Below are 18,393 nucleotides of genomic sequence, written 5' to 3' on the forward strand. Positions count from 1 at the left end.
AAATAATAATTAAAAACCAAAACAAATGGGTCACCACTCACAACCCACTGTTTGGGAAACAGTCATGTAGGCTAATTGCAACCGAAGGTCGCATTTACCCTGAGAAATCTCGTAGCTTGTCTGTCTGACTGTCTGTACGGGAAGTGATGTCACGTGATGTCAGTGAGTCACAGTGATGTGGTACAGAATGACTCATATATGGGCATAAAAAGGATTTCACGTGACATCACTTCCTGTACTGACAGTCAGACAATTACGAGATTTCTCAGGGTATAAAGTCCATATATATGGTCATTCCCAGAAAAAAAAAAAAGAAAAACTTTTATGCCCATACATGGAGATTTCACCAAGGCCCTGCTTGGCATTACTAAACGTACGTTTTATGCCCATATATGGAGATTCCTATATTGTCAATATTAAGGACATTATTAAGGATATTATGTTATCAATATTAAGGACATACTATATGGGAATGCCCATATTTGGTAATGTCCATATATGGGCATGTTTTGACATAACTATCATGAAGGGGTCTCCATATGAGTAACTGGTCCCATATACATCACTGGCCAGATGGCCAAGAATTGGCGCGCAAGTCACCCTGAGGTGTCTTACTAGTGGTTCCATGTGTGAGAAATTCCTCTTGATAAAAACAAGCTTGTTTATTATACTCTAACTTGACGTAATTGTCATATCAAACCATCTAACAGTGGGTCTACCATCCTACCACAAGTAAGTTGTGCAATCAAAGATTCCAAATAACAGGCTGTATGATTATGTGGTCACGTTCTGTATTTTGTGATTGGCTGAAATAAATCATAAAAAGAGGTCCAATAAAGCTATAAATTTACATCAGTCAAAACCAAAATAAGAACGATTTGAGAACGAGAGGAGATCCAACAACTTCAGGTAAATGTGTGACATTTGAATTTGTATTTACTGGCTAGTTTTTATGATAAATATCACAGTATATATAGATGTATTGTAATGTTTACACACAGTCTATGTTTTCATGCTATCCATGTTTATCAAGATCTAAATGATTTGAAATGTGTTGTATTTCTATATGCCAGAATTCTTGCCATTAACAGCTGACCATGAAGACCATAATCTTCATGCTGGTGCCTCTCTGTCTCTGCCTGGCAGCTCCAGTGAGTTCATCTTGACGTTTCACAATTGACCTTTTGTAGCAGATTTCTAGTTATTCACTGTTTTTGCAGAAAACAGTGTAACCTTTTGTAACCTTATTATGCATGAAAGGAATGTCAGGTCTTTAGCTCTTGACAAAACATTTGTACTTCTTGTCTATCCAGAATATAAATACATTTTATATTTACTGTATATATTATGTAAGGCTGGTTGCATGGAGTCTAAACCATCTAGCTTTAGGGGGGAAAAAATAACACCCCTTTCCAAAGCAGGGAAAAATATGATTGTCACGTAAGCTTTATTTTAAAGACATCATTTCGTCATCTAAAATGGCCCTCTTGTGTTAGCATACATTCACTTATATTCTAGTATAGAATAGATTGAAACGGTAAATTCAACATATCTTTGACGTTATAACAAAAGCAAAACACATCCTAATATGTGTCAGAACTTCTGACACATATTAGGATGTGTTTTGCTTTTGTTATAACGTCAAAGATATGTTGAAGTATCAATCATAATACAGGAAACTTTGCTGGTGTGTGTCCCAACAGGGAGTGCCACAATCCTTTAATCCAGAGGTCCTGGGCTTCTTCCACTGCTAGTTATACATTCTTCTGCTAGTACATTGTTAGAGGTAAATGGTAAATAAAATGGTAAATGGTGCATTTATATAGCGCTTTTAATCCAAAGCGCTTTACATAGATTGTGCATTACATTCACCCATTCACGCACACATTCATACACCGGTGGCGGAGGAAACCATGCAAGGCACCAACCTACTCACCGGAGGCAATTAGGGGTTCAGAGTCTTGCCCAAGGACCCTTCGACATTAACATAGGGGGAGCCCGGATTCGAACTGGGAACCCTTCGGGATTTATACCCTTCGTGCTCTAATACCAGTTTCTCTACCCCTGAGCTATGCCGCCCCTCCGCGAGGTAGAATGAGAACCAACAGTACTTTGTGTGCGCACGGCATTGCATGCAATATTCCTCATGTATTCCTGTTATCTGTTCTGTGTGGTGCAGATGTACGGTCCGTTTCTATCTGGGCAGCATGGTCCGTTTCTATCTGGGCAGCATGGAATCGTCGTGAGGATGGAGGTCACCCCCCATCATGCCAACCCTCACGCAGCCAGACCTATGAATCCTACATACCCCGTAGTTCACAACCCTCTCCAGGGTGGGCTAACATTCCGGATGATGCCCATGAATCCCATCTATTCATACACCCCCAACATCAACCCTATGATCCCCTACATCGCTGTGCAGCCGCAATGCCCGCCATTCCTAGTGTTGGTGATGCCAGGACAAGTCCAGAATACCAACTCGACCAACGCCACCGACCCAAATCCACATCGGCGTGGTGATCTAAAATGAGACTGGCCTTCCAACATGTCTACACTCAACGCAAGACAACTAGCTGTTGTTGGTTTGATCTGCTGAATCTCTTGTCCGTTATATCTGTATTGATTGTATGACCATCAATTTCTAAAATATATATCATTGTGCTGCATATAGTTTGACTCCTCATTGTGCCACACAACACATTTGCATCCATGATCTGTGTAGTGGCGTCTCAACAGCCTCCTGTCAACATTGTACCTCTATATTATGCTTTATATTTGCTATTACGTGTAATTCCATGTAAATATTATCTATCATACACACACATGGGAAATAAACACAAAGAAACTGTTACTGGGACGTTTATTCAAAAAAGTAGGGAGAATCAAGAAGGCATGAAAGGAAAATTTAGACATCATTTACAGTTGAACTTCAAAACGATATTGTTAAACATTGACAGTTATACACAATCCATTTACACAACCTGTACATCAAACATTTTTTTCTGTAACATCTGCAAATTAATTTTCGAAATAACTTAAATAGGTTTCTATGTAAAAAGTGCAAATCTTTATGCATGGGATGTCAGTAAGACCATGGCAATAGAAGGATGCTGCGACGTGTTCACGGTGTGTGTTGCTCATAACCCATTGCAAGGCATCAAAAGCATATTTTTAAGCACATGGTGTGAATTTGTAATCTTTAAGAAGAGAACGTATGATATACAACAATACACATAATATGCCAAAGCGTGTTAAATACTTTGTGCACCAACTGTTTTAGATAACAATGATATAGCTCGGTCATAGCATATTGGCGATGCATCGCTTTTCATGTCAATACATACAACGCATATCATTTTATCATAAGCTCATATTCCAAGACTAGCGCACACAGGCGTATAATATGTTTATAATGTCATCGTGATGCCTCGCAACGCCCCTTCAGAGTAAAACGTTTAAGGGTGATTCATACTTAGTTGCGAGCCGTTGTTGCGCACCAAAAATAGCAGTTCACGATCAATAAACGGGGCCCTTCACTGAGCGCAAGTCATCTCTCGTGCAACTTGAACAGAATGTCAGAGACAGAGTGTGTGTATGTGGGTGGGTGGGGAGGGGGGAAGGGTAAACACCCAGTTCATAGGCATGTACACCCCGGAATAAAATCAACCCATTTAGGCCTGAGATTATTGAATGCTTTAACTATAGAAAAATAGCAGATATACAAGCTCGCAGCGTGGCACAGATCTGCTATTTTTGAAAAAGTCGTGAAAATGTGTGCAAATCTTTGACTTTTATGTATTTTTAAAGCGAACGTTTGTAACTCAAATTTTGCTTCTGGGTGGTCCCTGGAACTAGATATTTTGAGATGGGGGTCCGTGGCCAAATACATATCAGTTTGGTGGTCCTTCACATGAAAAGGTTTGAGAACCACTGACATAGTAGTCTCTCAAGAACAGACTAACTGAGCTCCAGTTGAGTGAAAAGGACCTTTTCTTTGACGATGGCTGGCCAGATTGCTGACATAGAAACATAGGTTTTTCAAAAAACCTTAGAAGGATTCAAAAGAAACTTATAGAATCAGGTCAAAATTCAAATTTTCATGATTTTTCAAAAATAGCAGATCTACAAGCTCGGCTGCGAGCTTGTATATCTGCTATTTTTCAATAGTTAAAGCATAAAATAATAATACACTATAATGTGTACCCATTCTAAATGGGTTAAAAAGCAATGACCTTAGTGTTCTGTGATTAGGCACCACAGTTAAATGTCACATTTAAAAAAAAGAAAAGGCATAATTACTGCTTCAGCAAGTGGTGCACTGGCCACCCGCTTGGTAGTGTTATATTAGTATTAAAATCACAGAGCTGCTTCTTAATACAGTATGACAGGGGAATGGGTGGGGCAGTAGTAGTACGTGGATTACAGGGTTTGGTTGACAGAGTGAAGGGGGAGAGGATGAAGGAGAGGAGATTCCTCATAGTTACACCTGATTCATATTTGGTTGTGCACCGGTGTTGCACACCGAAAATAGCAGATCTATAAGCTCGCAGTGTGTCGTTACTGCCACGCGTTGCACGCTGTTAGATCTGCTATTTTCGGCGCACAACACTGGCCGGCAACTAAGTATAAATCACCCTTTACAAGACCGGAGAGTAAACTAAAAAAAATAATAAAACGGGGAGAATCGGCTGATAATGTATATTCTCTACAAGCAAGGGAGGGAGGAGGGAGGGGTTAAAAGAATCCAGGCGTGCTTTTGGGCCATACATGCGTCTGTCTCAAGTACATGCAAGCCAATGCAAAGAAAGAGAGACAAAACGGACACGTCATTATCACAAGAGGGGAGATTATTATACAGCATATTTCAGTTATGATCCACCAGTCACCATGTATTCTACTGGACTAGAGAATGGAATTCTGTGATGTAAATAAAAATGAAATCTGTTTTTAGGCATTTACAATAAAATTGAGAATAGCAAAACAAACAAACAAACAAACAAAAACACCACAAAATCCTAGTGTGTGTGTGTGGAGCGCACGCATGCGTTGTGCGCATAACTACGACTTTTGCTCTGCGCCCGCAGCAGACTGAGCTGCACTCTCTGGTTTAAGGATCTGGTAGGTGATGAGGTACTCTGGGTAGGCCTGTAGAGGGGAGGAAAAAAGACATGACAGTAGAGTAATCATCTTAACTAATATCCGAGAGACAACAGTGATATCACAATAAATATATATATTTGGAGGCAGTGGTTGTCTAAAGTTTTGGGAGGCCATAAGATTCCCAGTCAGAGTTCCCACACATTTTTACCAATTCATTTCCAAAACTTTTCCAGAATATTTAACCCAATTTCCAGGACTATATAACAATAATTCAGCTCAATAACAGGTCGCTTACTCCTATGCGCAATGCCCAAAGACAGGTAGTGTAGTGTTTTCAGGCCGTGACCCCCGAAATAATCATGTTTTAACTGGGGACCCGGCACCCTGACAAGAGTTGAGGAATTTTGTAAAACACGGTTTCTATTGTGAAAATAGCAGGTCTACATGCTCGTTGCGAGGCGTTGTGAGCATGTAGACCTGCTATTTTCACAATTTCTGTCTCTAATATTTGACAATTTGGCCCATGTTTAATTTGTCATTTCAGAGGTATTACTATTATACAAAATCAATAACCAAAAACAATGCATAGCAATTTTTTTCCAGGACCTTCCAGGACCCTTGATACATTCCAAAACTTTTCCAGTATGGGAAAAATATTTTTCTAATTTCAAAATATTTCCAGGAATTTCATGACCGCGGGAACCCTGCCAGTTCAATCCCCGGACAGGCAAGAAAAATCTGGGTAGGGACAAGGGAAGTCATGTGAATAGTCAACACCCATTGATCGGGTTGTCAGACAGAGCCAACAGGATCAAATTAGCAGCGCTCCTACATGCGTAAATAACTACACTTACAGAGCGCATAACTCCAAGTCTGCATATAGTTTGGAGACGCACACCCCATTTATGGACTAGTGTGTTACTGTTCTTAAAAATAAAATAAGTTCAGCATGTCTCACCTGCTCTCCCCGATAGATGACGTACTCCGCATAGGCCAGGCCGTTAACACTGGGCCGCCCGATCACAGAGTGGTGACCCGGGGGTGCGTGAGCCATCTTCATGGCACTGAACTGGAGGAAGGACTTCCCCAGGGTCACTCGGCAGAACAGCATCTGCCTGAGAGTACAAGACAAGACTTTGGTCAGGTTAGGGTGTCAGACTAGACTACTCACCAGGATTCTCACAGCACAACGCTCTAAAAGATGACTAATAATAATTATTAACTATTTAGCACTTCTCCAAAGCGGTTTTACTTTCAGTGTTACAATGTGCTTCACACAAGAACTATAAAACACACATGTAGACATAGCATAGGAGACAAATAAAAGAATACCATTGATCGTTTTGAGGGTTGAAAAGAATAAAATGGCCTGTGGCCATCATCACAGTCTATATGCTAGTGCAAGCTGTGAAATCCTAAACATTTGCTCTAATATTTAAAAACATTTAAAAAATAAATTAAAAAGCTCTCTACAGTAATACAGTATAGAGCTTAAACCAGGTAATAATGAAAACAGAGCCCTGCTGTGGAGTATTTGCGTTGTGCTAGAGAAGGACATAGCAACATGTTTGAGGAGTGAAAGCTTTAGTTTAGTTTTAAACGGGTACACATTATTGTGTATTATTATTTTATGCTTTTACCATTGAAAAATAGCAGATATACAAGCTCAGCTGCGAGCTTGTAGATCTGCTATTTTTGAAAAATCGTGAAAATTAGATTTGTCTTTTGAAGTGTCTTTTGAATCCTTCTAAGATTTTTTGAAAAACCTGTGTTTCTATGTCAGCAATCTGGCTATAGCCATCGTCAAAGAAAAGGTCCTTTTCACTTAACTGGTTCTCAGTTAGTCTGTTCTTGAGAGACTACTATGTCAGTGGTTCTCAAACCTTTTCATGTGAAGGACCCCCAAACTGATATTTATTTGGCCACGGACCCCCATCTCAAAATATCTAGTTCCAGGGACCACCCAGAAGCAAAATGTGAGTTACAAACGTTCGCTTTGAAAATACATATATTCAAAGATTTGCACACATTTTCACGACTTTTTTCAAAGAATAGCAGATCTACAAGCTCGCAGCGTGGCACTCGGTGCCGCGCTGTGAGCTTGTATATCTGCTATTTCTCACTGGTTTAAGCATTCAATAATGCCATCACATGTCATTCCCTGGACACCTCACCTGTGGCACACGTAGCAGGAACGGTCTTTGTGGGCAGGGCAGCCGGTGCCCCCTCCAATGCCATAGACATACTGGTTGCTCTTTGAAGAGTTCTCAGCGAAGTAGATCCCTGCTCCAAACATCCCCCCTATGTAGGCATGCCGCTCATCAAAGCCTTTGTGGATGATGGCGTTGATGAATGGAGAACCTGGAAGAAGATACAGAGGTAGAGTTAGAGCTGCATGATTTTATAGTCAGGGTTCCCACACATTTTTACCATTTAATTTCAAAAACTTTTCCAGAATATTTAACCAGATTTCCAGGACTATATAACAATAATTCAGCTCAATAACGAGTCGCTTAATCCTATGCGCAATGCCCAAAGACAGGTAGTGTATGCCAGTGGTTCTCAACCTTTTCAGGCGGTGACCCCCGAAATAATCATGTGTGAACTGTATAACACGGTTCTATTGTGAAAATAGCCGATCTACATGCTCACGTTGTGAGCATGTAGATCTGCTATTTTCACAATTTCTGACAATTTCTGACAATTTGGCCAATGTTTAATTTGTCATTTCAGAGGTATTAACAAAATCAATAACCAAAGACAATGCATAGCTATTTTTCCAGGACCTCCTAGGACCCTAGATCAATTCCAAAACTTTTCCAGTACTGGAAAAATATTTTTCTAATTTCAAAATATTTCCAGGAATTTCATGACTGTGGGAACCCTGTATAGTGATATAAGTTTATATTATTCTAAAAGTCATCCGCAATCCACCAATTGTGATATCTTGTGAGGAAGGGACATTTTGACCCAAGGGTAGCCAGTAGCCACCGGAGGAAAGGCCCATGGGGTCACCAAAATCAAGAAAATATCCCAAGAAAAGCAAACCTCTTGATATCCTTGGAAATTAAGTTATAACCACTGTGTAAAAAATAAAAAAGATGCTTGATGAGACCGTGAGACAAATCAACCAATAGAATGTATTTTTTACCATGGAACAACATTCTCTCATTGTGGTGGTTGTGGTTCTCGTCTGCAATCTCCTTCTGCCGGTGTGTGTATCGCTCCCTCAGCTTCTTGTTCACCACCTTCTGGATCTGTGTGTGAAAACAACAACAATGACACTTTTGAGGAACAGCCTAGTCAGGGTTCCCACACATTTTTTCCAATGCATTTCCAAAACTTTCCCAGAATATTTAACCCAATTTCCAGGACTATATCGTCGTTGTCGGGTGGAAACCTCGTATCTCCACGTTTCAAATGTGTACGTTCTTTCGCAAAGCAAAGCCCTGCTTCATCATACAAGGCCGTCGCACAAAAGTAGTGAAAACAGCAGATCTACAAGCACACAACGCCTCGCTTGTAGATCGTCTGTTTTCACTATTTTAAATCATTTTTAAAATGATAAACGCAAAACGAATGGTTTTGGAAATACAAGGTTTTCACCCGACAACAACATTATAACAATAATTCAGCGCAATAACGTGTTGCTTACACCTATGTGCAATGCCCAAAGACAGGCATAGCAAAAATAAAAGTAGCTATTTTTTCCAGGACTTTCCAGGACCCTTGATCAATTTAAAAACTTTTCCAGTACTGGAAAAATATTTTTCTAATTTCAAAATATTTCCAGGAATTTCATGACCGTGGAAAAAAAGGCTCTACTTGCTGCTTCCAAATATTCAGCTGACATTCAGTACTGCATAATGCGTTGATGGTTTATGCAAGGATGCACAATCAATTAAAAAAACCATCAACGTTGCAACTGCTTTTTGAAAGTTCCAGCATTGACATTGTCAGCAGAGAGTTGCTCTTCTATTGTCTTCCGTTCCTTACATATTGCACTACTGCACAAGCAACACGGTCACTGAATGTGCGCTTTTGACCTAATTTCCAAACCAATTTACTGGTATAAAAATACAGATGTCACTTTAGAAAAACGGTTCCCACTGTCTAAATGAGAGCTCCTGCCATCCATGCCCTAATAATTAACCATCATTCATGATCACTTAACATAGTTCTCTATTGCCATCTTCATCCAAAATTGAGGTCAAGTGAGCATGCTCAGCACTTTTATACATACTGGCATGACATGATGTTAATTGCACAATAAGTGGCACACGATGGCGCCAGAACCCAGCCGTAGGGTGCCAGGCAAATTATCCCTATGCCCTGCTTTATTGTGAAGCTCCAGCGTGGTGACGCATGCACGTCAGCAGGCTCGCGTGTCACATGACTCTGATACCATCATGGATAGGCTAAAGCTACAGTTAGCCGATCATTATTTTGCTATCTAGCCGTGGAAAAATGTGGTTCTCGCCATTAAAAACACACTTTTGAGATAAAGAAGCTTTTCTCCAGCACAATGCATGGGACTAAATGGAGGATTTTCGCTGCGTGATGATGGCACCCAAAGGGTTAAATGTTTCATGCAGAAAAAAATAAATAAAAAAGAAATGCCTTAGTTATGCTTCTCGACTCAGTTATTCAACAACAATCTTGTTATGCACATAAAATATTTTCCAAAGCAACAACATAATAGGTATATTAGCTGCATAATACTACATGTTTTCCAGAATGCGTGGGAAGTGAACCCAGGGCTGGTTCAGACCTTAATGATGTTGTATCTGCTGAACACTCCTCCAGCGTTGCCTCCGTCCCTGTGCTCACGGATAGTGCTCTGCATCTGGGGGACAAAGGCAACACAAAACATGCTTTATCACCTCCAAACATGAAGCACAGTGATCAGAGGGTGCAAGATTAACACCAGCAACCAGTCAGTCAAGCAATGGTAAAATGTCGTGGCTGGCAAATCACTCCACTGTATGAGTTTAAATAGTATCATGACCATGGGGTATATTTCATCATAAGAATATGGCTGGTTATATGGTTAAACAAGTATGTGATATGTATTATGGTGTGTAGATTAAAACAAATATTTGTGTTGATTGTGGTCTATTACAAAAGCTCACGGCGACACTAAACTCCACTAACCTCCTCTTCGACAGATTGGCACTCCTTATCATCAGTGGCAAGGTCGATAAGAATTGTGCCCTGGCTGGCACAATGGAATGTCAGGTATGGGTTGGCACCTGAGGGGAAAACACAGGTACATTCAAAGGGTGCATTTGTGGTAAATTAATAATAAAAAAATCAAGTGAGCGCACTTTCCCCCGACGGAGGACAGATTCCCTTTGGCCTCGAGATGCTACAGTGGAGCTGAGAATATGTTCTAGTTTTACGAGACAGCTCTAGGTGACTACAGTATGTGACTGCATGAATGTGAACAAACATGCTACTGTAAAACAGCGCGCATGCTTAGAAACCTGTCAGTATATTTTAACCCATTCAGAACGGGTACACATTATTGTGTATCATTATTTTATGCTTTAACTATTGAAAAATAGCAGATATACAAGCTCGCAGCGTGGCACTAGCTTGTAGATCTGCTATTTTTGAGAAATCGTGAAAATTAGAATTTTGACCCGATTCTGTAAGTGTCTTTTGAATCCTTCTAAGATTTTTTGAAAAAACTATGTTTCTATGTCAGCAATCTGGCTATAGCCATCGTCAAAGAAAAGGTCCTTTTCACTTAAATGGAGCTCAGTTAGTCTGTTCTTGAGAGACTAACAGTGGTTCTCAAACCTTTTCATGTGAAGGACCCCCAAAATTATATTTATTTGGCCACGGACCCGCATCTCAAAATATTTAGTTCCAGGGATCGCCCCGAAGCAAAATTTGAGTTCCAAACGTTTGCTTTAAAAATACATATATTCAAATATTTGCACACATTTTCACGACTTTTTAAAAAATAGCAGATCTACAAGCTTGTATATCTGCTATTTTTCACTGGTTAAAGCATTCAATAATTCTAGACCTAAATGGGTTAAAAAGAGGTCAGTCTCCATATTGTGTGACAGTAGCCAGGTTGAGAGGTCCACAGAGGCTTTCTTTACCTGGTTGACCGCCCAGCAGTCTCTCTACGCCTTTAATGAGTTTGTGACGGTGGCCATAGGCATTAATCCCTATCTCCTTGAGCTCCTCGTGACCCATGTCAACCAGCACATCCAGGGTGATCTGGAACAAAATGAGTTGACATAACGTGTTGACAAGCAGCACAACACCAGAGTATAGTTGGCATGGAAACGGGAATGGGATCTAAAATATTATTTGGATCATTTAAAAAAGGGCACTCCACCACTTTTCAACCTATGTTCATATAATTGGTCCTCACTCAAAAATAGCTTTTTCTTTTTTTTTCCACAGGAGGGCTGTGGGCAGGTCAGAAACCCATCGTCTTAATAATAATAATAATAATGAATTGCATTTTTATAGCGCTTTTCTAAGCAAGTTGCGAACTCAAAGCGCTTACAATGTTCCATTCATTCATACATTGGGAGGTGAAGCGGCGAACAGTCAACGCCAGCGTCCTCACTTCCCACATTCACACACCAATGGTGACAACTGACAAGCTAACACCACTGGAGTCTTGTGACATCATCGATTGCCAATCCAGTTTATAGAAACTGCAGGCTTTCCATTCCTGAAAAGTTGCAATTTTAAAGTGGAAGCCATTGTTCTCGCGATAATAAAAATCTGAATATTTTTTTCAAAAATATTGATTAATTCTTTTTGGGGGGAAAATGATGTCACAAGACGATGGATTCTGAACTTCCCACAGCTCTCCTAGGAGACTTGGACTGAGTAGAAAAAAATTGAGATATTTTATCATGAACATTAGTGAGGACCTATTATAAAGACAGGTTGAAAAGTGGTGAACTACTCCTCTAAATTAGACAAAAGCTGTATATTGATGATTACTGTTGAATTTCTTATACAAGTGCGATGCATGTCAGAAATTCAGAATTCATCCCCCTTCAGTTATGCAATACCCATTGTACTCGTTTTCCGGTTTATATTGGTAGTACTATGACCTCATATTGATGAAATCAGGGAACATATGGGAGTTTGTGAATTTGTGGATATTGGTGTCAGTGCTGAAGTTCAAATTTAGATTTCTTATATTGTGACTAAAGCAGTTATTCTGTGTTAGGGCGATGTAGGTACAGAATATGAGGTGTGTTTGGTTCGCACCTGTTCCCTCTCAAAGATGTCCCTGAGGTGCTCCAGGCCCAGGCTCTTCAAGAACTGACTGATGTTCATGTCCAGCATTGCCACTAAAACAACAAAGAAAGCACACAGTGTTAAAAGATACCGTGAATCAGTACCAGGACACCAAACTCAACCAACACATAAATTCCTTGATCAGGTCCTTTGAAGGGTCAAAGCTATGACACCTAAACCAGTGGTTCTCAACCTGTGGGTCGGGACCCCCAGCGGGGTCCCCAAATTATTTTGAGGGGTCCCCAGGTGATTAGCTTAATGTGCAACAATTGTTTTCTCACTCAACAGTAATCAAACCAACACGAAGTTTAGGTGTATAGAACGCGTCATTTCTACAGTGACAATTTAAAGACTTTTTAATACCTCTAAAATGACAAATTAAACATTGGCCAAAATGTCCAATATTACGAGGCAGAAATTGTGAAAATAGCCGATCTACATGCTCACAACGCCTCGCAAGGCGAGGCGTTGTGAGCATGTCGATCTGCTATTTTCACAATAGAACCATGTTATAGTTTAGTGATCGTTTAACAATGAGCCTCCCAATAACACCACAATCCAACTTACTCTCTCCTTCCTTCCTGTCTGTTCCCGTGGCTCCGTCTGCGACTCCGGAGGCCCCGGCGGCGGCCAGCTCATTGAGCGGGCCTGACAGGTTGTCTATGCTGCTGGCGGCCGACAGGCAGGAGGGGGTGGAGGCCGGCGAGATGACCGAGGCACTGACCACCGTGGCCTGGGGCTTAAAGCAGCTGGGAAGGGCGTCAGGGGGCATAGCGTCCATTAGCAGGGCGCGGATGTCATCAGCCTACAGAGACCATGGAGAGATGGACAAAAGGACAAACTATTATTTAGTCTGTTTTTGAAGCGGTGAAAGCCGCTTCCAAGGAGTGGCTTTGTCTGTCCCGTACATGTTTTTTGAGGATTCCCATAGATTCCCAAGGAGTGGCTTTGTCTGTCCCGTACATGTTTTTTGAGGATTCCCATAGATTCCCAAGGAGTGGCTTTGTCTGAATTGAGGATTGGTCAACCTTCACATGACAATTTGGCCCTCCAGACAAAATCATTCAGAATTCATAAAAATATAGAACTAAAGCACATAGAAAGTATAAAACTAGAACACAGAATGTATAGATCTAGGGAACACAGATTTCATAGCTCTAGAACACATAGAATAGAAATTCACCGCTTCACTTCGAACCGAGGTTTGATTTTTGATTTATCATTTACTTAGGATGTATGGCAGGGTTGAAGGGAAGTGGGGCATACGACGCCAGCAAACAGTCCGAATCAAACCTGTGATGTCAAAGCAATATAGAATATGTTTCCATCTTTTGTAGCCCTTTACTAACTCCATCACTTTTGGGGAAATCCAGCAAAACAGGCTTCCAAATTCAAAGAACTTTCCCAGGTAAAATAAATAAATAATCAATTTCATGGCAGGCTTGCTTCATGTCAACGTGGAGCCCTGGTGGCCTTACCGTGGCGAGGTCCAACGCAGTCTGCCCTTCCTGGTTCTTCATGGTTGGGTCGGCACCGTGGGCCAGCAGCAGGGCACAGAGCTGGGTACGACCCTTCTGTGCCGCCTCGTGGAGGGGCGTGAATGCCCATTTGTCTGTGGCATTCACACACGTGTTGTACTTGATCAGCAGAGCTGCTATGTCGACGTGCTGTGGAGAGATGGATGAGGAAATATTACACACACGCAAGATGGTGATGTATTTTGGTTAATATTTCATAATTCCAACTGGGTATGGTTTTAACACCATGCCAAAATGTATTGTAATTGGTGAGGAAATTGATGGTGGTAGTGTTGCACATCGAGTTGTCTCTGGTGCAGGACATGATAAGGAACTGCTTAAAACAAGAAAAGTCTGCACGATATCTTTGCTCCGGGCAATATTTTCAGGGTTCCCACACATTTTTACCAATTAATTTCCAAAACTTTTCCACAATATTTAACCCAATTTCCAGGGCTATATAACAATAATTCAGCTCAATAACAAGTCGCTTACTCCTATGCGCAATGCCCAAAGACGGGTAGTGTATGCCAGTGGTTCTCAACCTTTTCAGGCTGTGTCCCCCGAAATAATCATATTTGAACTGGGGACCCGGCACCCTGACGAGCACTAAGAGTTGAGGAATTTTGTATAACACGGTTCTATTGTGAAAATAGCCGATCTATGTAGATCTGCTATTTTCACAATTTCTGCCTCTAATATTTGACAATTTGGCCAATGTTTAATTTTTCATTTCAGTCGTATTAACAAAATCAATAACCAAAGACAATTCATAGCTATTTTTTCCAGGACCTTCCAGGACCCTTGATGAATTCCAAAACATTTCCAGTACTGGAAAAATATTTTTCTAATTTCAAAATATTTCCAGGAATTTCATGACCGTGGGAACCCTGAAAGCTTTTCTGTGGACTTTCCTTTTTAAACTATTAATATTTTGTTGTGACTGACCCCATAAGAGGCTGCATTGTGAAGAGGGATGAGGCCTCCTTTGTCTTGGGCGTTGACATCAGCTCCGTGTTCCAGCAGATACTCGGCCACCTCCAGGTTGTTGTAGCCAGCTGAAGATGACAATATAATAGAGCAACATTTATTTTTACTGCAACTGTTGGCGAACAGGGACACATTATTGTGTATCATTATTTTATGCTTTAACTATTGAAAAATAGCAGATATACAAGCTCACAGCGCGGCACTGCGGCACCGAGTGCCGTGCTGCGAGCTTGTAGATCTGCTATTTTTGAAAAAATAAAAAAAAAAAAAAATAAAAAAAAAAAACCTGTGTTTATATGTCAGCAATCTGGCCAGCCATCGCCAAAGAAAAGGTCCTTTTCACATAACTGGAGCTCAGTTAGTCTGTTCTTGAGAGACTACTATGTCAGTGGTTCTCAAACCTTTTCATGTGAAGGACCCCCAAAATTATATTCTTTTGGCCAAGGACCCGCATCTCAAAATATCTAGTTCCAGGGACCACCCAGAAGCAAAATTTGAGTTACAAACGTTCGCTTTGAAAATACATATATTCAAAGATTTGCACACATTTTCACGACTTTTTCAAAAATAGCAGATCTACAAGCTCGCAGCGCAGTGAGCTTGTATATCTGCTATTTTTCACTGGTTAAAGCAGTCAATAATTCTAGGCCTAAATGGGTTAAATAGACATGGATACTGCTGCTAAAGATATACCTGCCTTAAGAGGTTTATCATACTTCCCTTTCTACCTGTACTTTAACTAATCTACACTTGTGTATTTTTTTTTATAAACGTTACATTACATCCAGTATAATAATCTTTTTGGGTCATATTGTTTTGTTGAGTTGGCCAACTAACATTTTGTGCTTGTACCTGTATGATTAAGTAACAAATAAATCCCTGTTGATTCTTGAATGTTTTACAAGCTGTCATTGCATGTTGCATTGTTTGTGGGGTCCCCCCCAAGCACTGGAGGGTAATAAAATGGTATGTACATTTGGTAATACATATATAAGAAGAGTGGACAGAGATGATGATAACAGAGGCAGGGGATAGATGTTTCTGGTGGGATCTGATCGTAGCCCATACAATGGATATTAACTGTTTAGTACTCTTTTCTACTAACATTTGACATGTATTGTCATGAAGAACAAGTATCTGTTACCTAGGGCATTCACCAAATATTCGAATATTCGAATATCAAAGTCACTATTCGACGTTGTTCACCGAAGTCGAATATTCACGTACTTTTCTTTTTTTCTCTTTAAAAAATATATAGTTTATAAAGCTTGGCTAGATAGGAAGTCATAAGAATGCCCCTGGTGGATGAATTTGTTAATGCTTTATACCAGGGGTTCTCAAACCTTTTTAGCCCGTGACCCCCAAAATAAACATATTTGAACTGGGGACCCCCACCCTGACAAGCACTTGGAATTGTAGGTATCATTTAACGCTTCCAGTGCCAGCCCCTAGATGGCGCCATAGAATGCCAGGCTTTCTCCCATAGGCGAGCGCTTTAGCATCCGGGGACTCACGTTGCAGTGACGCGCGTGCTCACGTTCGTGCACGTCATGGAAAGGTCCCGGATGATAATGGCTAAAGATTAGCTATTCGCATTTTGTCATTTTAAAGATCATTTTTCGGCGATTTCGCCGTAAATAAACCTCGCGCCGCTTCCCTAAAAACACAATCCAGAGATATGGCCCTTCAAAGATGTGGTGTTTCATTGGATTCGGCGGCGATTCGCGGCGGCGTTCTTGGGTAACGGCCGGCCGGGGGCGCCCGGATTTGGAACACCCTGCTTGAAAATTTAGGCACAGGCTTCAGAAGGCCTCGGATCATTTTATTCATTTCATTAAAAAAGCCGAACTAATTCGGGATCGGCACACTGGACTACGTTCCGGAAGCGGCGCTGAACATTCGGTGAACATTGGGGGGCTCAAAAATGTATTTTAAACCATTTTTAATGGAATATATCGTCGGACCATGCTAAATGGCTAGCTGGCTTGCGTAGGACGAGCCAGGACCACCCACGACTCTACAAGCAGCTCATATCAGGGTAAGTGAATTAATAAAAAAAAAATTGTATTGGATTGAAATAAAGCCGAACTAGTTCGGGATCGGCACTCAACAAGTTAATGTGACACGGTTCCACAGATAAATATTGTGAAAATAGCAGATCTACATGCTCACAACGCCTCGCATTTTCACAATGTTCGCCTCTTGCTTACTTAATATTTGACAGTTTGGCCAGTCCTGTCGAATATTCGACTCTACTTTGAGGTCGAATAATTCGAATACTAAAAATCACTATTCGCGAATGCCCTACTGTTACCTGCTAGATGTAGTGGTGTGGAGTTGTTACCTGCTAGATGTAGTGGTGTGGAGTTGTTACCTGCTAGATGTAGTGGTGTGGAGTTGTTACCTGCTAGATGTAGTGGTGTGGAGTTGTTACCTGCTAGATGTAGTGGTGTGGAGTTGTTACCTGCTAGATGTAGTGGTGTGGAGTTGTTACCTGCTAGATGTAGTGGTGTGGAGGTGTTACCTGCTAGATGTAGTGGTGTGGAGTTGTTACCTGCTAGATGTAGTGGTGTGGAGTTGTTACCTGCTAGATGTAGTGGTGTGGAGTTGTTACCTGCTAGATGTAGTGGTGTGGAGTTGTTACCTGCTAGATGTAGTGGTGTGGAGTTGTTACCTGCTAGATGTAGTGGTGTGGAGTTGTTACCTGCTAGATGTAGTGGTGTGGAGGTGTTACCTGCTAGATGTAGTGGTGTGGAGTTGTTACCTGCTAGATGTAGTGGTGTGGAGTTGTTACCTGCTAGATGTAGTGGTGTGGAGGTGTTACCTGCTAGATGTAGTGGTGTGGAGGTGTTACCTGCTAGATGTAGTGGTGTGGAGGTGTTACCTGCTAGATGTAGTGGTGTGGAGTTGTTACCTGCTAGATGTAGTGGTGTGGAGGTGTTACCTGCTAGATGTAGTGGTGTGGAGTTGTTACCTGCTAGATGTAGTGGTGTGGAGGTGTTACCTGCTAGATGTAGTGGTGTGGAGTTGTTACCTGCTAGATGTAGCGGTGTGGAGGTGTTACCTGCTAGATGTAGTGGTGTGGAGTTGTTACCTGCTAGATGTAGTGGTGTGGAGGTGTTACCTGCTAGATGTAGCGGTGTGGAGGTGTTACCTGCTAGATGTAGTGGTGTGGAGGTGTTACCTGCTAGATGTAGTGGTGTGGAGTTGTTACCTGCTAGATGTAGTGGTGTGGAGTTGTTACCTGCTAGATGTAGTGGTGTGGAGGTGTTACCTGCTAGATGTAGTGGTATGGAGGTGTTACCTGCTAGATGTAGTGGTGTGGAGGTGTTACCTGCTAGATGTAGTGGTATGGAGGTGTTACCTGCTAGATGTAGTGGTGTGGAGGTGTTACCTGCTAGATGTAGTGGTGTGGAGTTGTTACCTGCTAGATGTAGTGGTGTGGAGGTGTTACCTGCTAGATGTAGTGGTGTGGAGGTGTTACCTGCTAGATGTAGTGGTG

General features: G+C 41.3%; 1 protein-coding gene across 2 annotated transcripts in view; it reads right to left on the reverse strand.

The window, feature by feature from the left end:
* Positions 1 to 2,860: 2,860 nt before the first annotated feature.
* LOC308296266 (poly [ADP-ribose] polymerase tankyrase-1-like) overlaps positions 2,861 to 18,393 on the reverse strand; it is a 41,839-nt gene continuing 26,306 nt past the window's right edge. For both annotated transcript variants that reach the window (XM_080739474.1, XM_080739473.1), the window contains 11 exons: positions 14,850 to 14,959; positions 13,863 to 14,051; positions 12,952 to 13,189; positions 12,355 to 12,437; positions 11,217 to 11,337; positions 10,255 to 10,352; positions 9,872 to 9,946; positions 8,252 to 8,357; positions 7,275 to 7,461; positions 6,059 to 6,215; positions 2,861 to 5,145 (listed from right to left, as the gene is read on the reverse strand). In XM_080739474.1, the coding sequence (XP_080595600.1) occupies positions 5,059 to 5,145; positions 6,059 to 6,215; positions 7,275 to 7,461; positions 8,252 to 8,357; positions 9,872 to 9,946; positions 10,255 to 10,352; positions 11,217 to 11,337; positions 12,355 to 12,437; positions 12,952 to 13,189; positions 13,863 to 14,051; positions 14,850 to 14,959 (1,451 nt within the window). In that variant the 3' untranslated portion in view covers positions 2,861 to 5,058. The remainder of the gene's footprint in view (positions 5,146 to 6,058; positions 6,216 to 7,274; positions 7,462 to 8,251; positions 8,358 to 9,871; positions 9,947 to 10,254; positions 10,353 to 11,216; positions 11,338 to 12,354; positions 12,438 to 12,951; positions 13,190 to 13,862; positions 14,052 to 14,849; positions 14,960 to 18,393) is intronic.

Source organism: Nannobrachium achirus (assembly GCF_963921795.1).
Source record: "Nannobrachium achirus genome assembly, chromosome: 12".
Classification (NCBI taxonomy): domain Eukaryota; kingdom Metazoa; phylum Chordata; class Actinopteri; order Myctophiformes; family Myctophidae; genus Nannobrachium; species Nannobrachium achirus.